The sequence below is a fragment of the Chanodichthys erythropterus genome, chromosome 9 (genome assembly GCF_024489055.1).
Source record: "Chanodichthys erythropterus isolate Z2021 chromosome 9, ASM2448905v1, whole genome shotgun sequence".
Taxonomy (NCBI): Eukaryota; Metazoa; Chordata; class Actinopteri; order Cypriniformes; family Xenocyprididae; genus Chanodichthys; species Chanodichthys erythropterus.
In genome coordinates this window covers 2,487,415-2,514,812 of record NC_090229.1, presented here as the reverse complement: position 1 = coordinate 2,514,812, position 27,398 = coordinate 2,487,415, and the positions used below count along the sequence as shown (strand labels likewise).

Below are 27,398 nucleotides of genomic sequence, written 5' to 3'. Positions count from 1 at the left end.
AGATATAATAAATGATCTGTGGGGGACTTTGAGTCAAGTCAAGTCACCTTTATGCAGATTGTGTCAAAGCAGCTTTACATTGAGCTGAAACTTCACACACGCATTCTGGGAGACTTATTTTACATCTTGTGAAAGAGGCATTATAGGATCCCTTTAAAGTAACATTCCCTTTTACAAACATTATGGGACTGTTCTGAGACATGTAATTTAAAATGTAAAATTGTTAAGATGCATGTCCAACTAAACTGTTTCAGAAATAGACAATTTTGTGCTGATGTTCTGAGAATGTTATTAAAGACAACGTTGAATGAATGTTCTATTAACGTTACTGGAGGTTCATAACTTTCTCTGTTCACTGGGAGTTTGTGAGAGAGAAGCTGATGAATGATGTCTCTCTCAAGGGAAACGTCACATTAAACTGCACAATGTTGAGAACTTATTCCCTGACGTTGAACATGGACTGACGTTCTCGTCTGCGGTTTGGTGAAAGTGGAAGCGTCCACCTGTTTTTCTCTTGCACAACTATTTTAATAATTCTTCAGACAGTAGAACGTTCCCAGTTCTTGCATATTGTTCCCAGGGGAGCGTCGCACATTTGTAAAACAAATAGTTAAGATTTGCAGCATCAATCACGGCACCCGGCCATGGGAACGGAGACCTGTGAACCGCAGAGGCCAAACAAATGATCAGATGAGAATTATTATTTTGCAAACATACATGTGAAAGTGGCCCGTGGGTTTTCAGCGCCTGGGCTTTTGCTTTCTGTGGAATTTCCTGCTCGCCGCTCTGAGGTCACACTTTCACAACCAATTAGCAATAAAGTCAGACTTTCTTAAACGTCTCCAAAAAGCCTAATTGGAAACATATAGAGTCTGTGAGAAATGCCTCTTCTCGTCTAGATTTGATCGCTCGGTTTATTCACATGACAAATGTGGCTGGTGTGTTCGTTAGGCCGCTCGTTACGGCTTTAAAGTATGGAAGCACATTTCTGCCACAAAAAATCAAGGTTTGTACGTCATAATTATGATGTATAAATGTTAAATTATGACATATTTATGAGATCAAAAGTTGAAATTATAATTATAATTTAAAAAGCCATAATTATGACCTTAAAATTTTTGTCTCTCACATAATATTGACCTTTTAATGTCATAATTTATTTTTTTGTATTTCATAATGACTTACTGTTAGTATATCATAATTTTGACTTTCTAATCTCAGAATTATGACTTAGTATGTCAATTTAGACTTGTCATAATTTCAACTTTTTGTCATAATTTAGATTTTCTAATCTCATTATTATGATTTAGTATGTCACAAGATGTCAACTTTTAATTTCATAATTATGACTTTTTATATAATTTTGACTTTTTATGTAGTTTTGACATGTCATAATTATGATTTAGTATGTCATAAAATTTTCATAATTTTCTACTTTCTAATCTCATCTCTGATTGTCAAAAATGTTGACTTTTTAATCTAAATTTCAATTTTGTCAATTTTGACTTAATATCATAATTATGATTTAGTATGTCATAAAATTTCAACTTTTTAACCATAATTTGAAATTATGATTTTATAAAGTAAAAATTGACGATTTGGTGTCAAAATTTTGACTTTTTTGTCATAATTTAAATTTTGTCAATTTTGACTTAATCTCATAATTGTGATTTAGTATGTCATAAAATTTTCAATTTTGACTCAATTTTCATAATTTTCGACTTTCTAATCTCATAACTGTCATAAATTTTGACTCAATATCATAATTATGATTTAGTGTCATAAAATTTTAACTTTTTAATCATAATTTCGATTTATAATTTTGAAATTATGATTTTATAGTCTTTTTTGTCATAATTTAAATTTTTGTCTTAATTTCGACTTTATAATCTCATAATTTCAATTTATGACATAGTTTTGACTCATAATTTCGATTTAGTATGTCAAAATTTTGACTTTTTAATCATAATTTTGACTTTCTAAAATCTCATAATTACGATTTCGTGTCATAAATTTTCAACTTTTTAATCTCATAATTATGATTTAGGATTCTACTTTTTAATGATAATTTTGACTTTGTTATAATTTCTACTTTTTATGTCAGTTTTTGACTTTTTGTCATTTCAACTTTCTAAAATCATAATTTCAACTTTCTAAAATCATAATTTCAACTTTCTCTGTCATAATTATGATTGTCATAGTTTTGACTTACTAATATTATTTAGTATTTTTAATATTTATATATATAAAATATAATCTTATATATATATATCTGTCATAATTTCTTTTCTGAAGTGGCATAAATGTGCTTCCATATTAACGCAAACCGACTGTGACGTCAGCAGCATCAGCGCAGAGGTCGAGCGTCTCGGAGGAGCCGTACGGTAGGAGAAACATCATCAGCGTCAAATGCTGTTTTCAGCGGTTCTGTGTTCTGCTCCAAACATCATACGAGTTCACGAGTTCATGAAAGCATTTATGAAAACCATCAGGACTGCCATGTCAAACTTTGATATCATGACCACATTAGAATAATAACACTGGTGGAAATATGTGCTCTTGTGCTCACGAGGGGCGATAAACCACATGAAAGCACTTACACTGTCAGCAGCTGCATGTTATTCTTTCATTTAAAAAGGTCCACGTTAAGAGGAACACTTACAATAATATTAGTTCATAAAATGCTGTAATAAGCTTATTATGATTCAGAGATGTTCGGTTGTTTTTGGGATCTGAAATGAACATATATGAGGCTTCAGAGCAGCTGATTAATACACAGCGTTTACGGCTCATTCTCAGAATCCCTGCCATTGATGGACTCTGTGTCTCGACAAATACTCTGGTTAGCGTGCAAATTAAAGAAGTGATTTACACGATAGAAACCGAGTGACCACTAGAATTCATTCAGCCATCACTTTGTTGGCCGGTACTTTGAGGCTGAGCTGGGAGAAATATTTTCATTTTTCATATGAAATCTCTCCTGCTTTCCTGTAGAGAAGAAGATAGACTGATTAAAGTTCTCGAGTGGTTTTTCAGCACAAACAGCAATGTTTCGCGAACAGGACGTCAGTCTCTATCAGCGTGTCTGATGGACTGTTTAACGCCACTATCAGCTCCAGACGCAGATAAAGAGCCGCAGCAGCTTCATCACAGACCAAACGTGTTCGTTCATCACTTACAGAAGCTCAAAACAACACAGACACAAAAGCCAGCGCTCGAGGGACGGTTCAGCTCGTCATTTCATTTATTTCTTCTGTGGATTTCTGAAGAACGTCCAGCTGCTCTTCTCACACAAGAACAACAGAAAATGGGTTTAAGAGACTGCAGAAAAAACGATGTTCTTCCTCAGTGTTTCTGTCTTGTTTTCAAGCACAAACATTCTTAAATCAAGATTCATTTACTGGAGAAGAGAAATGACTGAAGATATTAAAAATTGATCAAAATTAAGCAAATGTATAAAAAGAAGAAATAAACTGAATTCAAAGTGAAAACAAGTTGATTTTTCTGACTCTATTGTCAGATATTTGCTCTTGTTTTAAGCACAAACTCATTTTTCAGTCTTAATATCTTAATATCTTCAGTCATTTCTCTTCTCCAGTAAATGAATCTTGATTTAAGAATGTTTAGATATTTGTGCTGGAAAACAAGACAGAAACACTGAAGAAGAAAGTCATTTTTGAGGTGAGGATGAGTAAATTATGACCTTTAACTATATTTAAACCACCTTACACACACAAAAAGACGACAGAATAGGAAAACACATAAAAATATTTATTTCATCCGAGATTCACACAGCTAGTACAAAACACACAGACAAACTATAAATAAAGTCACATATAAATCCCTGATGAAGCTCTATAAAGTGTTCAAAAATGATTTGTTGAGAAACAGCACCACCTGCTGAAAGCTCTCACACATTTAGATTAAATCTGTGCAAAAGGTCATGGAATATGTTCTGGTGTGAGGTAAAATCCCCCTCTCCTCTGACGAGTTTTATTTATTAGTAACATTAATGCATTATAACAGACAGAGGGGCTTCAGTCACGTGCTCCTGCCGGCCATGGCCTGTTGAATCTGCCGGTCGAGCTCGGAGATGATGCGGTCGTCGTGCGTGTAAACGCCGGTGCGCAGCAGCGTGTCTCTCTCCTCCAGCAGACGCGTCACATGCTCATCCGCGCTCTCGCTCACGCAGGCGCGCGCCGCTTCCGTCCAGCTCCGCGGTTCCTCCTGCTGCTTCAGCCTGATCACAGATTCAAATGCCTCATGTCAATATCTACAGTTTATAGAGACACACAGAACTACAAGAAAAACTGATGAAGACAAAACCTTTGTCACATTCATGAGGGAAATACCATATCTGGCCACATACTTACCGTCTGATTATCTAAAAATGGACCAAACTACACGATTAATCAGTCTGGCTGATATATATCATCTCTCTCCGCTATTAAAGTCATTTGACAGAATTAATGACTGTATTGTGAAGTATTTCCATGTGAAACTGCTATTAAAAAGATCTAAATACGGTTGATTTAAAGTCAACAAAAGACAAAACTGACTTTTTATTTTTTTAATTCATGTTCCTCATAATCTTGAATCAGAAGATTATGATGATGAGGGCGGGGCAACCTGTCACTCACATGAGATCCACCAATAGCAAACCACAACCATCCAATCAATTCCCCACAGACATAAGCAAGCTCCACCCTACATTTGTTCTTGTTTGCGAAGCAGTTTCACTTAGATATACGACACAGTAGAGAAGACGAGAGCAACTTTTCTTTCAAGACGACTTTAATATTTATAATTTATAAAGCAATCAGATGCTTGGGTGCAGCGGTTCTTACCTGTTCAGCTCGTTGCGGATGTCCTGAAGCTCATTCTTCTCGTTCTTGACAGCTTCCTTCTCTTCAGCGGCCAGGTAGCGAAGCCTCATGTGCTCCAGTTCCTGCTGCTGCTTCTTCAAGCGTGTCATGGCGTTCTCCTGCTCACGCTGAACATAAACACACTCACATGACGCTTTCACACTCCGGCAGCAGAAGCACCACCATCTTATTACTCACAGGACAATAAAGGCTTAATTTCACACTAAGAATGATAAAGTTTTCAAAATATAAAAGAATAGTAAAGTCTACAACAGCACAAAGATAACGACAATCACTTTCAGAGCGACTTTTTACAGATGACCGATAAAAACTCTAAAGCAGGATGGATTCTGATTGTCAAAGAGTTGAGCATTTCAAGCGGCAGACCACAAAACTGCAGCGCACTTATAATAAACAGAATAATATCGTTATATATTGATATTGTTATAGTTCTGTCATTACAGCTCTCAGAGTGTTTGTCATGGTAATGGGTATAACAATTTTCATATTTTTGGTCTTGGTTATTCCTACTATTGCTGCTTTTGTTGCTGCTGGTTATTATTGCTTCTGCTGATGATTATTATTGCTGCTGCTGATTATTATTATTGCTGATTATTATTGCTGCTGATTGTTATTGCCGCTGCTGCTGATTATTATTATTGTTGCTGTTGCTTTTGCTGCTGCTGATTATCATTGCTGCTGATTATTGCTGCTGCTGATGTTGATTATTATTATTACCGCTGCTGCTCTTATTGCTGCTTTTGCTACTTTCTGCTTCTGATTATTGCTGCTGCTGATGATTATTATTATTGCTGCTGATTATTATTATTGCTGCTGATTATTGCTGCTGCTGCTGATGATTATTATTATTGCTGCTGATTATTATTATTGCTGCTGATTATTATTATTGCTGCTGCTGATTATTGCTGCTGCTGATTATTGCTGCTGCTGATTATTGCTGCTGCTGCTGATTATTGCTGCTGCTGCTGATTATTGCTGCTGCTGCTGATTATTGCTGCTGCTGCTGATTATTGCTGCTGCTGCTGATTATTATTGCTGCTGATTATTATTGCTGCTGATTATTATTGCTGCTGATTATTATTGCTGCTGCTGATTATTGCTGCTGCTGATTATTGCTGCTGCTGCTGCTGATTATTGCTGCTGCTGATTATTGCTGCTGCTGATTATTGCTGCTGCTGCTGCTGATTATTGCTGCTGCTGATTATTGCTGCTGCTGCTGATTATTGCTGCTGCTGCTGATTATTGCTGCTGCTGCTGATTATTGCTGCTGCTGATTATTGCTGCTGCTGCTGATTATTGCTGCTGCTGCTGATTATTATTGCTGCTGATTATTATTGCTGCTGATTATTATTGCTGCTGCTGATTATTGCTGCTGCTGATTATTGCTGCTGCTGCTGATTATTGCTGCTGCTGATTATTGCTGCTGCTGATTATTGCTGCTGCTGCTGATTATTGCTGCTGCTGCTGATTATTGCTGCTGCTGATTATTGCTGCTGCTGATTATTGCTGCTGCTGATTATTGCTGCTGCTGATTATTGCTGCTGCTGATTATTGCTGCTGCTGATTATTGCTGCTGCTGCTGCTGATTATTGCTGCTGCTGATTATTGCTGCTGCTGATTATTGCTGCTGCTGATTATTGCTGCTGCTGCTGATTATTGCTGCTGCTGATTATTGCTGCTGCTGCTGCTGATTATTGCTGCTGCTGCTGCTGATTATTGCTGCTGCTGATTATTGCTGCTGCTGATGATGATTATTGCTGCTGCTGATTATTGCTGCTGCTGATTATTGCTGCTGCTGCTGATGATTATTGCTGCTGATGATGATTATTGCTGCTGTTTATTGCTGCTGCTGCTGCTGATTATTGCTGCTGCTGATTATTGCTGCTGCTGATTATTGCTGCTGCTGCTGCTGATTATTGCTGCTGCTGATTATTGCTGCTGCTGCTGCTGATTATTGCTGCTGCTGATTATTGCTGCTGCTGCTGATTATTGCTGCTGCTGATTATTGCTGCTGCTGCTGCTGATTATTGCTGCTGCTGATGATGATTATTGCTGCTGCTGATTATTGCTGCTGCTGCTGATGATTATTGCTGCTGCTGATTATTGCTGCTGCTGATTATTGCTGCTGCTGCTGATGATTATTGCTGCTGATGATGATTATTGCTGCTGCTGATTATTGCTGCTGCTGCTGATGATTATTGCTGCTGATGATGATTATTGCTGCTGTTTATTGCTGCTGATGATGCTGATTATTGCTGATGCTGATTATTATTATTATTGCTGCTGATGCTGATTATTATTATTGCTGCTGCTGATGATGATTATTGCTGCTGCTGATGATGATTATTGCTGATGCTGATTATTATTATTATTGCTGCTGATGATGATTATTGCTGCTGATGCTGATTATTATTATTATTGCTGCTGATGATGATTATTGCTGCTGATTATTGCTGCTGCTGCTGCTGATTATTGCTGCTGCTGCTGCTGATTATTGCTGCTGCTGCTGCTGATTATTGCTGCTGCTGCTGCTGATTATTGCTGCTGCTGCTGCTGATTATTGCTGCTGCTGATTATTGCTGCTGCTGATTATTGCTGCTGCTGCTGCTGATTATTGCTGCTGCTGATTATTGCTGCTGCTGATTATTGCTGCTGCTGCTGCTGATTATTGCTGCTGCTGATTATTGCTGCTGCTGCTGCTGATTATTGCTGCTGCTGATTATTGCTGCTGCTGCTGCTGATGATTATTGCTGCTGCTGATTATTGCTGCTGCTGCTGCTGATTATTGCTGCTGCTGCTGATGATTATTGCTGCTGCTGCTGATGATTATTGCTGCTGCTGCTGATGATTATTGCTGCTGATGATGATTATTGCTGCTGTTTATTGCTGCTGATGATGCTGATTATTGCTGATGCTGATTATTATTATTATTGCTGCTGATGATGATTATTGCTGCTGATGCTGATTATTATTATTGCTGCTGATGATGATTATTATTGCTGATGCTGATTATTATTATTGCTGCTGATGATGATTATTATTGCTGATGCTGATTATTATTATTGCTGCTGCTGATGATGATTATTGCTGATGCTGATTATTATTATTATTGCTGCTGATGATGATTATTGCTGCTGATGCTGATTATTATTATTGCTGCTGATGATGATTATTGCTGCTGCTGCTGATGATTATTGCTGCTGATGATTATTGCTGCTGCTGATTATTGCTGCTGCTGCTGATGATTATTGCTGCTGCTGCTGATGATTATTGCTGCTGCTGCTGATGATGATTATTGCTGCTGCTGCTGATGATTATTGCTGCTGCTGATGATTATTGCTGCTGATGATGATTATTATTATTGCTGCTGATTATTATTATTGCTGCTGATTATTATTATTGCTGCTGATTATTATTGCTGCTGATTATTGCTGCTGATTATTGCTGCTGCTGCTGCTGATTATTGCTGCTGCTGCTGCTGATTATTGCTGCTGCTGCTGATGATTATTGCTGCTGCTGCTGATGATTATTGCTGCTGCTGCTGATGATTATTGCTGCTGCTGCTGATGATTATTGCTGCTGTTTATTGCTGCTGCTGATGATGATTATTGCTGCTGCTGATGATTATTGCTGCTGCTGCTGATGATTATTGCTGCTGCTGATGATTATTGCTGCTGTTTATTGCTGCTGCTGATGATGATTATTGCTGATGCTGATTATTATTATTATTGCTGCTGATGATGATTATTGCTGCTGATGCTGATTATTATTATTGCTGCTGATGATGATTATTATTGCTGATGCTGATTATTATTATTGCTGCTGCTGATGATGATTATTGCTGATGCTGATTATTATTATTGCTGCTGATGATGATTATTATTATTGCTGCTGATGCTGATTATTATTGCTGATGCTGATTATTATTATTGCTGCTGATGATGATTATTATTGCTGATGCTGATTATTATTATTGCTGCTGCTGATGATGATTATTGCTGATGCTGATTATTATTATTATTGCTGCTGATGCTGATTATTGCTGCTGATGCTGATTATTATTATTGCTGCTGATGATGATTATTGCTGCTGATTATTATTATTGCTGCTGATGATGATTATTGCTGATGCTGATTATTATTATTATTGCTGCTGATGATGATTATTGCTGATGCTGATTATTATTATTGCTGCTGATGATGATTATTGCTGATGCTGATTATTATTATTATTGCTGCTGATGATGATTATTGCTGCTGCTGATTATTATAATTGCTGCTGCTGCTGATGATTATTATTGCTGCTGATTATTGCTGCTGCTGATTATTATTATAATTATTATCGCTGCTGTTGATTATTGCTGCTTTTGCTACTTTCTGCTACTGGTTATTGCTTCTGCTGATTATTGCTGCTGCTGCTGATGATGATGATGATGATGATGATGATGATGATTTTTGCTGATGCTGATTATTATTATTACCGCTGCTGCTGCTCTTATTGCTGCTTTTGCTACTTTCTGCTGCTGGTTATTGCTTCTGCATACACGACACTGTAAGCAAAACATGCTGCTGTGCAATATAGCTAACATGAATTACCTGTAGTACATCTATACAGGTGGAGCAGGGGAAGGTGGAGGCATGCTGCAACTGCTACAGCAAATGCTGATCAAGTATTTGAAGGTTAAACAGTTAATCAGTTGTGCCCTATAGAGAGTTATGTGATTACAATCAGGTTGGGTTAAGAACCTATAAGCCTGCGCCATCTAGAGTTTCATGGCAGAACTTTGTATTTATTGTTCTTGGTGTGAATGGGCCTTAATTCCTAAAACAGTTGAGTATTTTTATAGGACATCTCTTCATTTTAATGTGAGAAATGTGAAATCTGTAGATTAAGCAGCGATGCATCTGTGAAAACTCTGATGAGCTTGATTTTATTGATGATGTGTTTGAGATAATATCATTCAATTCGCAGTTTTCCTGATGCATTACAACATAGTAAAACATTCGCTGCAGCCAGAAGTGCAAGAAAAACAAAACACACTTAGATGTGGCCTTGACTAACAGCCAAAAATCTGCTGAAGGAAAACACACAATTATCCTGAAGATTTGAGGAGTTTCCTTCGCTACCCGCGGTTAATGGCATTCCCAGAGTTTCTGTCAAGGTGTGTGGTGCTGAGCGTCAGCTGTAATAATGGCTGAAGATGGCTTGTGTAAACACGTGTGACCAGCGAATGACCCGTCTCGCCGCTCCAGACGCGACTCAAGAGCAGTTTTCTGGAGAGAGTCGCTCTGACGGAAAACATTTGGGCCGCTTCACTGTTGAAATTTCCCCAAAACCCCAAACAGAGCTGACAGATCACGTCGCTGCAGATCTTTACGTACATTTCTAATGAAAATCTGTGCTCTCTGTCGTCTCATAAAGATCCCGAACATACATGTAGTTTCTACTACTAAGTCACATGGGAATTATTTCAGTGAAAAACGATGCACTTAAATTCACCCATCCATCTTCCAACAAGCCAACTTGATATTCAGATGTTTAATGTTGAACATAATACAGGCCTGATTTATAGTTCAATATCATATTAAGTTATGAAGGCCTCAAAGCGCCATGAATCATCAGATGTTTTCTTTATATTTATCTGGCACTTGAAAAGAAAGAAGAGGAAAAAAGCGAGGCTTCAGACGCTCCAGCTGGTTTGTGTCTGTAACAGTTATTAGCAGGCTGATAAGCTCCGTGCGGCGCCTCTGTTTATACTGTATTGGTCCCGTACAGGGTTCACTGGAGACGCGGCCCGATGTTTCACTGCGGCTCGTGACAGCTCACCGTTTCTCAATGTTTTTTTTCCATGAGAACTCACATTCACGTCTGCTTTAGTGCAGTAAACCAGTCCATTAGTCTTCTGAACGCGCTCGAGACCCTGCAGTCTGACTGGATCCAGAGCACAAACTCAAGACTATTTTTAGAGCCATTAAGATTTTTCACATTGTAACATTATTTTCATGACACTGAAGCACATTTACACTGAATTCTCATGACTGTCTCATTAATGGGACAAAGATATATTTAAATGCTAAAGAATTAATGCTCTATTATTACAGTGTTTGATGTACTGACTTCATGCTGATTTAAATGTTATTTTTTTTTATTTTATAATATTTTTTAAATATATAGTTTTTAAAAAAATATATATTTTTAATTATAACATTGTAATATTAAGTATTTTAAGTAATATATATTAGTATAACTTGAATACAGTACAAGAAAACATTTAAAAAATATATATTTTAGTATAAATTGAATGTAGTAAAAAAAGTATTTAAAATATTTTTAAGTGTTTTTAGAATAACTTGAATATAGTATTTAGATATGCATTTATAATGTTTAAAATATTTTATTTTTAGTCTAACTTGAGTGCAGTATTTTTTATTTTACATTTATAATATTTGTAAAACTATTTAAGTATTTAGCTTTAATACAGTAAAAATGCTTATATACATTTATAATATTTGTAAAACTATAAACTTTTACTGTATTCAAGTTAAATATTTTTACTATTATTATAAATGTATACAAGTATTTATCTTGAATATAGTAAAAAAAATTATATTACATTTATAATATTTGTATATAAATTTTTAGTATATTTATATACAATTATAATTTTTAAAAATATTTTAAGTATTTTTAGTAAAACTTGAACAGAGTATATTTACATTTACAATATTTTAAAAAATTATTTAAGTATTTTAGTATAACTTGGATGTAGTAAAAAATTATTTATATTTTAAAAATATTTTTAGAATAACATATATATATATATATAAAATATGTTCATTAAATATTTTATTTATGAATACAGTAATTTTATATTTTACATTTATATTATAAATGTAAAAATAATTGTAAGCATTTTTAGTAAAACTTGAATGTAGTAAAAATATATTTATATTTTAAAAATATTTTTAAAGTATTTTTAGAATAACTTGAATATATCTATCTATATCTATATCTATCTATCTATATATATGTTTATTAAATATTTTATTTTTAGAATAACCTGAATACAGTAATTTTATATTTTACATTTATAATATTATAAATGTAAAAATAATTGTAAGTATTTTTAGTAAAAGTTGAATGTAGTAAAAATATATTTTTAAAGTTTTATTTTAAAATAACATGAATATAGTATTTTTATATATATTTATAATATGTTTTAAAATATTGTAAGTATTTTAGTATAACTTGAATACAGTAATTTTTATTGTACATTTAAAATATTTGTAAAACTATTTTAAAGTATTTAACTTGAATACAGTAAAAATGTTTGTAAACATTTATAATATTTTAATAAATTAAGTATTTTTGTATAACTTGAATGTAGTAAAAATATTATACATTTATTATACAATAAATGTCTTTAATTGTCATTAAAATAATATCACAATGGGGGGGAAAATAATAATAATAATGGTCTTTAAAACAGGCTTAATTTTCTTTATGCAAAATATATTTTTTGTGTGAGATTTGGGGAGATGTTTTCATGAGATTGACCCAGTTCAATTAATTTTCATAATTATGCACAAAATAATCTGATCCTGTCTGAGAGGTTCAAACTACAGTACAACATCTGAAAGCTTTCACGCATCATTTACAGTCGAGTCAAAACTACTAGAGTAACACACTCTCTAGTGACGGACAGTTAACCCGGGTCACCTGTTTGAATCTGGCCAGCTCCTTCAGCGCTCGTCCCCACTGCTGCTTGTAATGCAGTTTAGATTTAGTCGCCGATTCCAGTTTCCGCTCCAGTTCCACCTTGAGAATAAAAACATGAACGATTCCATGATTATATAGGTGTATATTTACACATTAAACTCATTAAAGCACCATAATGTATATGTTAGTGTCTCTGACCTTCTCGAGGGTCAGCAGGTTGATCTCTGACTGCAGACGGACCTCCGGCCGAACGCTCTGCTGCTCCCGGTACTGCTGAAACTCCTTCTCCAGCTGCTTGTGTTTATTCTCAGCCTCTTGCATCTTTAAGAGTGAAAACATGATGATTGATTGAGCAAAAGACAAATGGAAAAAATGTGCATGAGAAAAGCCTGACATGTGACATAATAGTCTGAAATATCTCATTTTTTTTAACCTGAAGACAAAAAAACCATTGCATGTTTTATGTTTTGTTTCACATTTGTGCTTTTATGGCTCATATAGTGTGATATAGTGAGAACACAGAAGAAAAACCAGCCGAGTGAGAAGAACTGAGCCTGTGAATGATGTCCGAGGTGAACCGACACAGAGAGAAGCGTTCGGGGCTGTGTGTGTTCAACACGTCTGCGTGTCGAGCAGCACATCCATCAGCTCGCGAGCGGCTACCGCTGAAACACTTCAAGGGTGTTAGACAGCGTCCAGTCCAACTAAAACCTTACAAGCGCTCTCCATTCGCCGCTTCTCTCGCTGACAGAAAGCAGATGCCGGAGAAATCTGACACACCATGTTTGGTATTCGCAAACGAGGAGATTGTGTCCAGAAGAAGAAGAAGGGGGAGGATTCTGCCTGGATAAACCGGTTAGAGCGTGTCGACGCGGGACAAATGTATGTTTACACGTTACTGACACCAGAGGGAAGACGATATATGTGCTGCGCGGCCAAAGAGCTCTCATCACCGGCTCTTCTCTTTTCGCATGTCAGAAACCTACTTTGCTTGATTTGTTAGCGCTGTGCCGGGCCAGATGTTTTCTGGGAAAAAATGAGTCGGCAGGCTGAAGTATTTCAGTAGGTGGGCTGTCTGAGGAAAGACGCTCTATTTCACCGACGGATTCAACAGGAAACAGACGCAGGATCTCGCTGCAGAAAACTCCACTTTATGTCCGCTGATTAATCACGTCAGCGATAACGAGAACTTCTGGGAACATGATTCTGGATGTCTGAAATGCAGAAAGATGCCAATAACAAACATTCACCGTCATCATGTAAAATAAACATATGAAAGTGCGTCAGATAATTCAATAAAAACGCTGCGATGTGAGCAGATAGATTTAGTTTTAATTGTGCAGGGCTGTTTTTGTGCCAGATGATAGAGAAAAAAACAGATCAAATCCAGACTTTGAATGTTTTCAGGCGACGCCGACGCTTGCGAAGATTTGACCGTTTTATTTGAGAAAAATGATCATAAACACACCGAAACCCGAAAGTCTTCCTGGCAACCCGTCAAAATAAAAGTAAAAAGAAATTGTGACAGAAATATATATTACTGTTGTACAGTAGAGTATAGCTACGTCTCAATAACAATACTAACACTAATAATAATTATAATAAATTATTATTAAAACTTAATTTTTAAGGAATAATCACAATTGTTCCATGTTTTAATTTTAATAGCAAAGCTCTGTTGTGCAGCACTTTGTTTGATAAAAAGTGTTTCGTGTCATAAGATTAAAAGATAAATTAAATTAATATCTTATGCCTTCATTTGATTGCCAGAAAAATTGAAATGCAATTTCTGAAGAAAACAAAAACAAAACAATTCATATGATTTAAAAAAAAAAAAAAAAAATGAATACATTTTGTTTTTTTTAATCAATTCAATTAATTAGACATGCTTATTGATTATTACAATATAATTGAACCATTAAAATGGAATCCAGTAAACAGAATTTGGTAAAAATAAATAAAATGTATTTCAAAGGGTCCTAAAAAAGGTCATTTTTGTTAAACTTTTAATAAATTGTTAAATTGTATGAGTTTCATGATTTCAATTAATTAGACATGCTTTTTGATTACTAAAATTTAATTTAACCATTAAAATAGAGTCCAAACCGAATTTGGAATTTGGACAAAAAATAAAACGCATTTCATATTGCCCTAGTTATGATATCCTTATATTGTAATCATTACGAGCACAAGTTGTGATCGCTGCATTGAAACAATTCACACTGTGAAAAACTCTATACAAATAAACTTGAATTGAATTAATTCAACACTCAGTGACGCTTCAAAGAACTGAAATCATTTGCACCAATAATAGTACTTTTGATAAACGTGTTTAAAACGAGACATCCATGAGACCTAGTGTATTTAGTGGTTGTAGAAACAGCTCTTATGGTGGCCGCCACATTGAGTCACATGACCAGCATGATATTACAGGCTTTACTACTTGAGGGACTGGAGAAAAAAAAATACATTCTCTGATCAGAATCTTTCAACTGATTCAAACGGCTGATTCATTCAGGAAGCATGAGTGAGTCATTGAATCACTCATTCAAACGATTCATTCATTCGCTGTGTGTTGCTCAGAGACACAAAACAGCTTTTGTTTGGAACTATTTTCCTCGTGAAATAGAGCAAAAACTAAAATGTCTAAAATGTAAGTCACTTAAAACTTCTTTATTTATTGAGAGAATATAAAGTTCAAGATCAACAACACACTGGATCAGAGGTAAACCTCTTTACTCTTCACTTGAGAATGGGTGGATTAGAGAGTATTGACATCAGTTGGGGGCGTGACCTTATGACCCCAGGGTCAACAGACCCCTCCCAGCTCACGCTTTTGGAAGGGCAGAGATCAGCCTCACAGGTCGCGTTCGCTGCGTTTACCTGCTGTCGCTGTCGGGCCAGTTGATCCTCGAGCTGCCTGACCTTCGACCTCTCCAGCTCCACCTGGTGGGCGCAGTCCTCGCGCAGACGCCGGCCGCTGTCCTGCAGCTCCCGCATGCTGAACTCGTGTTCGGCGCGCATCTCTCGCTGCAGCCTCTGGGTCTAAAGGAGCCGCGGCACAATCACAGTCAGTCATCACGCGTCTGAAGCTCAGAGAGAAACGCGGCGGCGGCGCCTCACCTCCGTCTCAGCGTGAGCCAGAGCCTTCTCTCTCTTCTCCAGATCAGACAGAGTCTTCTGCAGCTGCTCCTCCAGGAGGCCGTACTCCATTTCCTGAAAAACAACGTCTCATAAACCTCAGTGTGACTAAAAATCTAATCATTTCATTCAAGTCATTATTTGCTCACCGTCATGTTTTTAATATTAGAGGTCCTAAATCACCAAGGCCGTATTTTGCTTTTTTTTGTAATTATTGGAATTGGAAGCAGGACTTTTATTTTGACAGCGCTGAGCACGTCAGTACCTGAGCTCACATTCTCCATCTTTGTTCGTTTACTGCCACTGTTTTATGGAAGCTTGTTTCCACCACAAAATAAATAAAAGGTAACTGCAACCATTTATCTCACTATTCTGATCATTTGTCGTCACAATCTCGAGTTTATATCCACAATTCAGACTTTTTTTCCTCACAATCTCGAGTTTATATCCACAATTCAGACTTTTTTCCTCACAATCTCGAGTTTATATCCACAATTCAGACTTTTTTCCTCACAATCTCGAGTTTATATCCACAATTCAGACTTTTTTCCTCACAATCTCGAGTTTATATCCACAATTCAGACTTTTTTCCTCACAATCTCGAGTTTATATCCACAATTCAGACTTTTTTCCTCACAATCTCGAGTTTATAGCCACAATTCAGACTTTTTTCCTCACAATCTCGAGTTTATATCCACAATTCAGACTTTTTTTCCCTCACAATCTCGAGTTTATATCCACAATTCAGACTTTTTTCCTCACAATCTCGAGTTTATATCCACAATTCAGACTTTTTTCCTCACAATCTAGAGTTTATATCCACAATTCAGACTTTTTTCCTCACAATCTCGAGTTTATATCCACAATTCAGACTTTTTTCCTCACAATCTCGAGTTTATATCCACAATTCAGACTTTTTTCCTCACAATCTCGAGTTTATATCCACAATTCAGACTTTTTTCCTCACAATCTCGAGTTTATATCCACAATTCAGACTTTTTTCCTCACAATCTCGAGTTTATATCCACAATTCAGACTTTTTTCCTCACAATCTCGAGTTTATATCCACAATTCAGACTTTTTTCCTCACAATCTCGAGTTTATATCCACAATTCAGACTTTTTTTCCTCACAATCTCGAGTTTATATCCACAATTCAGACTTTTTTCCTCACAATCTCGAGTTTATATCCACAATTCAGACTTTTTTCCTCACAATCTCGAGTTTATATCCACAATTCAGACTTTTTTTCCTCACAATCTCGAGTTTATATCCACAATTCAGACTTTTTTTCCTCACAATCTCGAGTTTATATCCACAATTCAGACTTTTTTTCCTCACAATCTCGAGTTTATATCCACAATTCAGACTTTTTTCCTCACAATCTCGAGTTTATATCCACAATTCAGACTTTTTTCCTCACAATCTCGAGTTTATAGCCACAATTCAGACTTTTTTCCTCACAATCTCGAGTTTATAGCCACAATTCAGACTTTTTTCCTCACAATCTCGAGTTTATATCCACAATTCAGACTTTTTTTCCCTCACAATCTCGAGTTTATATCCACAATTCAGACTTTTTTCCTCACAATCTCGAGTTTATATCCACAATTCAGACTTTTTTCCTCACAATCTAGAGTTTATATCCACAATTCAGACTTTTTTCCTCACAATCTCGAGTTTATATCCACAATTCAGACTTTTTTCCTCACAATCTCGAGTTTATATCCACAATTCAGACTTTTTTCCTCACAATCTCGAGTTTATATCCACAATTCAGACTTTTTTCCTCACAATCTCGAGTTTATATCCACAATTCAGACTTTTTTCCTCACAATCTCGAGTTTATATCCACAATTCAGACTTTTTTCCTCACAATCTCGAGTTTATATCCACAATTCAGACTTTTTTCCTCACAATCTCGAGTTTATATCCACAATTCAGACTTTTTTCCTCACAATCTCGAGTTTATATCCACAATTCAGACTTTTTTCCTCACAATCTCGAGTTTATATCCACAATTCAGACTTTTTTCCTCACAATCTCGAGTTTATATCCACAATTCAGACTTTTTTCCTCACAATCTCGAGTTTATATCCACAATTCAGACTTTTTTCCTCACAATCTCGAGTTTATATCCACAATTCAGACTTTTTTCCTCACAATCTCGAGTTTATATCCACAATTCAGACTTTTTTCCTCACAATCTCGTTTATATCCACAATTCAGACTTTTTTCCTCACAATCTCGTTTATATCCACAATTCAGACTTTTTTCCTCACAATCTCGTTTATATCCACAATTCAGACTTTTTTCCTCACAATCTCGTTTATATCCACAATTCAGACTTTTTTCCTCACAATCTCGTGTTTATATCCACAATTCAGACTTTTTTCCTCACAATCTCGTTTATATCCACAATTCAGACTTTTTTCCTCACAATCTCGTTTATATCCACAATTCAGACTTTTTTTCCTCACAATCTCGTGTTTATATCCACAATTCAGACTTTTTTCCTCACAATCTCGTGTTTATATCCACAATTCAGACTTTTTTCCTCACAATCTCGAGTTTATATCCACAATTCAGACTTTTTTCCTCACAATCTCGTTTATATCCACAATTCAGACTTTTTTCCTCACAATCTCGAGTTTATATCCACAATTCAGACTTTTTTCCTCACAATCTCGAGTTTATATCCACAATTCAGACTTTTTTCCTCACAATCTCGAGTTTATATCCACAATTCAGACTTTTTTCCTCACAATCTCGAGTTTATATCCACAATTCAGACTTTTTTCCTCACAATCTCGAGTTTATATCCACAATTCAGACTTTTTTCCTCACAATCTCGAGTTTATATCCACAATTCAGACTTTTTTCCTCACAATCTCGAGTTTATATCCACAATTCAGACTTTTTTCCTCACAATCTCGAGTTTATATCCACAATTCAGACTTTTTTCCTCACAATCTCGAGTTTATATCCACAATTCAGACTTTTTTCCTCACAATCTCGAGTTTATATCCACAATTCAGACTTTTTTCCTCACAATCTCGAGTTTATATCCACAATTCAGACTTTTTTCCTCACAATCTCGAGTTTATATCCACAATTCAGACTTTTTTCCTCACAATCTCGAGTTTATATCCACAATTCAGACTTTTTCCCTCACAATCTCGAGTTTATATCCACAATTCAGACTTTTTCCCTCACAATCTCGAGTTTATATCCACAATTCAGACTTTTTTCTCACAACTGAGGTATAAACTTTCAATTGCAAGGAAAAAAAGTCAGAACTTCCTTAAACATTTTTAATGACAGAAACAACAATTCCATAATGTTTAACAGTTCTGTCTAATAAATAACTATTAAACAAAGTAAAAAGTATACGAAAAAAGTATTTGCATTTCTATTTTTAGTAATATAAACTCATTTTTCTCATCTATCGTCAGCATTCAGCAAGAACGCATTTATATTATTTAAAATATTCCTTAAAAATAAATATTTAATTTCACAATCCTTGGTGAATCCAGCTGTGAGATCTACATAAAGATTATGTAAAATATAAATTTCAGCAATTGTTATTAAAGTATTTACTATTTTTAAATTAAATAGTGATATCTATCAGCTTTATATCGGCTACGATTGCAAAAAAACAAAACATGAGTTGACCACTAATTCCAGTCCCGTATGATTATCACAATGACAGCAGATCTGAGGCTGTCGAGCTCCAGAAAGCACATAAAAACACCATAAAGCCTCATAACAATAGATCGAACGACTAACTGTTTGAGGAACAGAGTTCAGGCTGTTTAGCTTCAAATTTGTCTGTGTTCCACTGAGGTGATTTAACCCTTAACGCAGTCAGTGTTTAGACCTTCTTCTTGATGAGCGCCTCCCGCTGCTGATCTCTCCTCCTCCACTCCTCCGCCAGCGCCTGCATGTGACTCAACTCCTTCTGCTTCAGCTGAGGACCAAACAAACACACAAGGACAGAACAATAACTCAAACATATCTAGCATATTATTGGTTCAAATCTTTGCATATTCAATGAGTAACTCTGCATATGAAATGAGCTGCTGAACACTGAATAAAGACAGGTGACTGATGAACTGAACTGCTACCTGATCATCGAACAGATCTTCCTGCATCTCCTTCCACATTTCCAGCTCCAGCGCTGCCTTGTACTCCAGGGTCTCTCGAGGTCGTGTGAGCGTCTCTGACCCACCGTGACCCTGAGGAGGAGCCACTGCTGCCTGCAAACAAACATTACCCATAATCCAACCGTTCATTCACAGATTCTCCAGTACACAAACATCTTCATGACACAGATGCGTAAATAAGTCGAGCACCTGTGAGGATTCAGAGACGAGGATTTCTTGAGCTTTCACAAAACCCAGATCTTCAAGAACGCTCACATAACAGAGTTCAGCCAACTTCTCAGACCTACAGACACAGAAAATGATCATTTACTCGCCCTCATGTCACTTTCTTTCTGCTGAACACAAAAGATGATGTTTAGAAGAACGCCTTTTTTGTTTTTTTGTCCATACAATTAAAGTCAATGTTGTTTGTTTGCCAAAATTGTACAGAATATCTTCTTTTGTGCTGTGAAAAATAAAGAATGTTCATTTCTGGGTGACTGTCCCTTTAAGAGAAATGCACCAGCAGTCAGTCACTGTGTGTTTAGATGCTGCCATCTAGAGGTCAGATCTGTGTGCTGCAGGATATGATCAAACAACTGAAACTGTATTATTTATGGCCCAGTGATGTACTAAAGTATGTCCGCAGGCACTCCACATCAAGTGCACGATTCAGAACAGGGCCAAACACAAACCCGTCTGCTTTAATGATGGGAATCCTCTCAGAACAGCTCTGTCTCCAGTGCTGCCGGCCGGATGGGTCGAGGAAGCGTGTTTTCTCTGAGCTGAGGAGGCGGGACAGCTGAATACTGACAGAACCCAGCAGAACGTCTGGAGAGTTCGACTCTCGATGCCACATCTCCACCAGCAGAGGAACCCTGAACACACGATAACAGCTCTATTAAATCATGCTGATCATTTCACTTAGACGTTTGAGTATCAGACATTAGGATTACAGGGTTAATGAATGACTCTGATCTCACCTGAGGAAGGTGTCCTGAAGCTGATTGGGCAGAGCTGCGAAATCAAAGGCGCAGTACGACTGCGGCAGAAACACCTCCGTGTTCTTCTTCACTTCCACCGCTGGACTCGTCATGATGGGAGCCGCGCTGCCGAAGAACTGGTAAGCGTATCTGCGACCAGAAGAAACCACGTTATGATACGAGTAGGAACGTTTCAGAAGAGTTCGTTCATGTGTACCGAGTCACCTGAGGATGCAGTTGACAGGGAAGCTAGTCCTGAGATCCCGGACGCTGCGCAGGTCCAGAGAGAAACAGTAGTGGTGCGCGGAAGCAGGAATGGAGATCTTTGGAGCAGAAACTGACACGGACGAATCTGCGGCATCAGTTTCATCTGGAGCAACAGGAACATCTGAAAGAACCAAACACAGTTATTAATATTTCAGCACACATATAAAGTCAGAACTGCATGATATAAAGTCGGAATTGAAGTCGGAATTGCAAGTTATAAATTTGGAATTGAGATATAAAGTGGGAATTCCGAGATATTAGTTCAGAATTGCAAGTTATAAAGTGGAAATTGCAAGTCATACATTCAGAATTGCAAGATATAAAGTGGGAATTTGAGATATAAAGTGGGAATTTGAGATATAAAGTGGGAATTCCGAGTCATAAAGTGGCGAATTGTGAGTCATAAAGTGGGAATTGCGAGTCATAAAGTGGAAATTGCGAGTCATAAAGTGAGAATTCCGAGGTATAAAGTTGGAATTGTGAGTCATAAAGTGGGAATTGCGAGTCATAAAGTGGGAATTGCGAGTTATAAAGTGGGAATTGCGAGTTATAAAGTGAGAATTCCGAGTTATAAAGTGAGAATTCCGAGGTATAAAGTGGGAATTGCGAGTCATTAAGTGGGAATTCTGAGATATAAAGTGGGAATTCCGTGATATAAAGTGGGAATTGTGAGAAAGTGGGAATTCCAAGATATAAAGTGGGAATTGGGAGTCATAAAGTGGGAATTGCGAGTCATTAAGTGGGAATTCTGAGATATAAAGTGGGAATTCCGTGATATAAAGTGGGAATTGTGAGAAAGTGGGAATTCCAAGATATAAAGTGGGAATTGGGAGACATAAAGTGGGAATAGTGAGATGTAAAGTCAGAATTGCAAGATATAAAGTCGGAATTACTTTTTTTTTTTTTTTAGAACTGAGTTTATATCTCGCAATTCTGATTTAGCATGACATGTAATTGAGTTTTAAAGTCAGAATTGTGAGATATAAAGTCGCAATTCTGAGAAAAAACGTCATTCTTTTTTGTGTTTTTCATCCAAGTGGATGCTGCACACTGGAGGTGGATGAGGAGACCTTGTAAAGCGCTTTGGGTGTACAGTAGTACATAGGAAAGCGTTATATAAATGCCTCATCCATTCATTTTTTTCCCCTCGCAATTCCACAATATAACACATCCAAATTACAGTTTATAGTTTATATCACACAATTCTGACTTTGTAACCCGCATTTGAGTTTATATCTCAATCCTGAAAAAAAAAAAAGTCAGAATTCTGAGATAAAGTCACAATTACCTTTTTTATTTTTTATTTCATTTTCAAAAAATGACATTCTTCTACATGTGCGTGAACACTTGCCATGCGCTGTGGGTGGGGCCTGTCTGTCATGTGCGGTGGGCGGAGCCTGTCTGACATCACTAGACAGACTCTCGGCCTCGCTCTCAGAGTGCTGGCGCTCAGGAGAAGCAGCCGGAGATGGGAGAGGGCGGTCCGGTGATTTCCTGGCAGGTGACGGGCTCAGCGGTACTCTGTGCTCCTCATGACGGCCGGCAGGAACGGGGCCTTTCTTCACTGGAGTTTTAGGCCCGTTTTCAATGTCTAACTGTTTATAAAAAGATCTGTTAAAACACTGAAATATTAAAAATATACATTTTTAGTTTTAGTTAACTATAATAACCCTGCATATGATCCTCCTGTATGATCACACCTGATTACTGATATCTTCCGCCCTCAATGTCACAGACACGCCCACAGTCGGCTGGAGGTCCGGCGGGACAGACTGCAGGTGGGGTTTGACCCGGTTCGGGGGCTGCAGGATGAAAGCGCCCTCTATAGTGGCAGAATGTTTGGTCAGATCAGCGCTGCTCTTTATTAAACCAGCCAGACTGACGTCGGTGCTGCCGAGAGACTGGTTTCCACAGCAGAGATGGATCTGTGCGCAGAACACATGCGACATCACATCCTGTACATTCATCACCAGATACCATGTGATTAATCAGCCAGGTCTGTCACTGATCATAAGCTTCACCTGGAGACAGGGCTGCTGGCTGAGAAAGAGCCGCAGGACTCGGTCACTGCTGCGAACGCGGACGGACGCCCGCTCCGGCTCGAAGTTTGGACTGATGAGGTTCTGGAACGGTTCGCTGGTGACGTCGTTCCCCAGCAGAGTGTAATAGAAGAAGAACTCGGACCCCTCACTGGACAGCTTAGTCGAGCTGGAGATCAACTTAAGAGCAGAAAACGTGTCATTTTGTTATTATGTTCTACACTGATATAGAGAATAGCTCTGTGCTCTGGAACCGTGCAGAGCTTGTTCATCTGTCTTTAGTGTTGCTGTTTGAGCATGAAAATGGACAAAAGCAGATACAGTAATGAGATTGACGTACCTGCTCCAGTTTAGTAGCAAACGCAACTGTTACGGACAGCACAAATATGTCCCTACAGAGATCTTCAGGTCCGATCTGATGAAAACCATCTTCCTCGTTCAGAACCGCTCTGAGTTTAGCAGCTTCCAGAGGAACCAGCGCTGGAGAACCTGAGAGTTTACAGTGACATCAACAAAACGCTCATTAAATCAGCGCGAACGACACTCGCAACATGGTTAATTAGTTTCAACACATTAGGTTGTTTTAGTGGAGGAGAAAGTTATTACATTTTGGTGAAAAACAATCATTTTATACTTTGTACATTTTAATTTCATGTTGATTTGATCAATGATGAACTGAACCTGGAAAAACAAACATGAAGCTTTGCAGCCCGTCAACAGAAGCAGAGAGGAAGAGGAAAAGGACACAAGCGTCCGTGTGCAGTCGGTGTACCTGCTCTCGGTGGAGCTTTCTTTGCTTTGAAGGGCTCAGCGGTGTGTTTGCTGTCGTTCTCTAGGACCATACTGATCAGCAGGGCAGGTTTGAGCTTCGTGTACTTGCTGCTGAGCAGAGGATGCCATTTAGGAGCCTGAAGAACACAATCAAGATTCAGAAATACAGTCGTCAAAGAGCAAACTAAAACCTTGAGTGACATATTGTTATGACTTAAAAGTCATTAGTCATCTTCATTTATATAGCGCTTTCACAATACATATTGCTTCAAAGCAGTGACAATAGGAAAATTATTATCGAGCTAAAGTTGGTTTTTGATTGAATCACTTCTGTTGTAAAAATGGTTAATTATTACTTCAGGAGCCGCTTAAATGACACCTTTCCTACTGAAAACCGAATACCTTTAATGCACTCTTGCCGTTCATTTACATGTTTAGTCTATAGGTTTGAGTGTCATTTTATATTATTATATTATATTATTTATATCATTATAATTATCATTTATATATATATATATATATATATATATATATATATATATATATATATATATATATATATATATATATATATATATAAAAAATACAACATTATTGTTTTATAATCATTATTATTACAAAATTAAAATTTTATCTTAAAAAGCCATAAGTATTACAAAAATATGACATTAAAATTCAAAATTCTTACAGTCAAAATTATAACAAAGTCAGAATAGTGGCATAAAAAGTCAAAAATGTGACATACTAAGTCAAAATTATGAGGTTGAAATTCTTACAAAGTTAAAATTCCGACTTAAAAAGTCAATTATTACATATAATGTCAAAAATATGACAGTCTAAATTATGACATTAAAAAGTTGAAATTCTGACTTAATTGTGGCATAAAAAATAATTGTGACACGTACACTAGTGATCAAAGGACTGGAATAATTAAGATTTGTTAAAGTTTTTAAAAAGAGTCTCTTCTGCTCACTAAAGCTGCATTTATTTGATTAAAAATACAGTAAAAATGTGAAATATTATTATAATGTAAATCTGCTGTTTTCTATGTGAATATATAGTAAAGTGTAATTTATTCCTGTGATCTTTCAGCATCATTACTCCAGTCTTCAGTGTCACATGATCCTTCAGAAATCATTCTAATATGATGATAAAGAAACATTTATGATTATTATTCAAGTTTACTGCTTAATATTTTCATAGAAACCAGGAGGATACACTTCCGTTCAAAAGTTTGAGGTTAAGAAAATTAATATTTTTATTCATCAAGGAAGCATTTATAATGTTACAAAAGTTTCTATTTCAAATAAATGTTTTCATCAAAGAATCCTGAAAAATAAAAACATGAACCGTTTCCAACACTGATAATAATCATGGATGTTTCTTGTGCATCAAATCATCATATCAGAATGATTTCTGAAGGATCATGTGACACTGAAGACTGGAGTAATGATGCTGAAAATTCACAGGAATAAATTACACTTCACAATAGAAAACAGCTGATTCACATTGGCATAATATTTCACATTTTTTGCAGTATTTTTGATGAAATAAACACAGCTTTGGTGAGCAGAAGAGACTGTAAAGAGCAGCGGGACGTTTCGATCTGACCTGCTTGACCTCCTGCACTGATCTCAGGTCGAGGACGATGTATCCCACACTCTCTCTCGCAGACGAGCCGGAGTCGACGGCGAAACACTGCAGTTTGATGGGAGTCCTCTGGAGCCTGTGAGGGAAGAGACGGACACTGAGTGACGGACGGACGGACGGATCGTGAGCGGTCAGAGCAGGAACACACCTGTGCTGGTGGAGGGTCTTCCGGTCCAGCTCCCAGGCCAGCTCCGTGCAGAACTGCGGCTGTTCCGTGTGGTCCACCGGATCCGTGGCCAGAGTCTCTCCGTCGAAGCGAGCCTCCACAACCAGAGCGAGCCGAGGGCTTCTGGGAAACTGACGGCCTGAGGAGAGAAACACGGATCAGATCCGCTTTATTTCTACAGAATCAATGATGAAACTTCATCAAACATGACACTAATTCACATTCTACTGTAAAGCAGACAACATATCACAAATACACAGATGTACTGTAGTGAGAGCATGGTATCAGATTCATATACTCTGGTATATTTCATGTTACTCACAATGAAAAATTATATTACCATCGTACTTTTAGTAATGACATATTTATCAGCAAGATAGACACCAAAACCCTTTTAGAATGAATGAAAACAGCTGATTAATATGATTTAAAGCGTTAATCATCGTTATTCGGGAGTGAATCTGTCACCTTCCAGAATCGACACGACGATCAGCAGCTGCTCTGGTTTTGAAGTCATCTCTCTGCGCTAATTAAACTCTCTCATGATGATTCTGGAGTGATTTGATCTCTTGTTTACTTTCAGCGCGTCTGTTGTGTTCAAATAACGACGGTAACTGTCAGCCTGCGGCACTTCCGCCGGAAACAGCAGCGTGTTTGTGTGTGACTCGCGCTCCCCCTGTAGGACGGATGAACATCACACATTTAATTTAACATCTTTTGTTTGTTTGGAAAACGAATGGAAGCACATTTCCACCACATTAGAAAAAAAGGCTTTTGTAGATCATGATTATGACATATGTCGAAATTAAATAAGATTATGAGATGAAATTGAAAACTCGAAATTATGACTTAAAAATCATAGTTATGACATATTATGCCATATTAAGCCAAAATTATGATGTAAAAAGTCATTATTATGATATTAAAATGTCGAGATTCTTACAAAATTAAAATTCTGACTTTAAGAGTCATAATTATTACATAAAAAGTAAAAAATATGACATACTAAGTATAGATTATGAAATAAAAAGTCAAAATTATGACAGAAAAAGTCAATTATAACATTAAAAAGTTGACATTTTTACTAGTTAAAACTAGTTAAAAGTTAAAATTCTGACCTAAAAAGTTGAAATTGTGGCATAAAAAAGTCAGAAAATCTCATAATTATGACATTAAAAGATTGAAATTCTTACAAAGGTAAAATTCCAACTTGAAAAGTCGTAATTATTACATAAAGTCAAAAATAGGACATACTAAGTATAAATTATGGCATCAAAAAGTCACAATTATGACATAAAAAGTAATAATTATGACATTAAAATGTTGAAATTCTTACAAAGTTAAAATTCCAACTTAAAAAGACATAATTGTGGCATAAGAAGTAAAAAAATGTGACATACTAAGTCAAAATGACATGTCAAACATATGACTAAATCAAAATTATGACATAAAAAGTTATAATTATGACAAAAAGTCAAAATTGACAGACTAAATTGAAATTATGACAAATGTCATAAAGACAAAATTGTCTTAAAAATTCAATTATGACAAAAAAGCTAACTTTTTATCTCATAATTTTGACTTTTAAACCTCTCAAGTATGAATTACTCATAATTATGACTTGGTATGTGA

The 27,398-nt window shown here is 36.6% G+C and overlaps 1 protein-coding gene across 2 annotated transcripts; it reads right to left on the bottom strand.

Moving 5' to 3' along the window:
* Positions 1-3,796: 3,796 nt before the first annotated feature.
* Positions 3,797-26,386, bottom strand: cep120 (centrosomal protein 120). 2 transcript variants are annotated; one of them, XM_067393429.1, is made up of 20 exons: positions 26,235-26,386; positions 25,749-25,905; positions 25,562-25,676; positions 23,952-24,087; positions 23,520-23,668; positions 23,162-23,359; positions 22,841-23,065; positions 22,429-22,735; positions 21,099-21,261; positions 20,874-21,023; positions 20,586-20,768; positions 20,101-20,194; positions 19,873-20,004; positions 19,626-19,715; positions 15,729-15,821; positions 15,489-15,650; positions 12,804-12,926; positions 12,606-12,704; positions 4,848-4,993; positions 3,797-4,240 (listed from the first exon to the last, which is right to left on the bottom strand). In XM_067393429.1, the coding sequence occupies exons 1-20, from the start codon at positions 26,281-26,283 to the stop codon at positions 4,042-4,044; spliced, it is 2,970 nt and encodes a 989-aa protein (XP_067249530.1). In that variant the 5' UTR covers positions 26,284-26,386; the 3' UTR covers positions 3,797-4,041. The 2 variants fall into 2 exon arrangements, with proteins under 2 accessions (XP_067249530.1, XP_067249531.1); XM_067393430.1 differs by having other exon boundaries at positions 22,492-22,735.
* Positions 26,387-27,398: the final 1,012 nt, after the last annotated feature.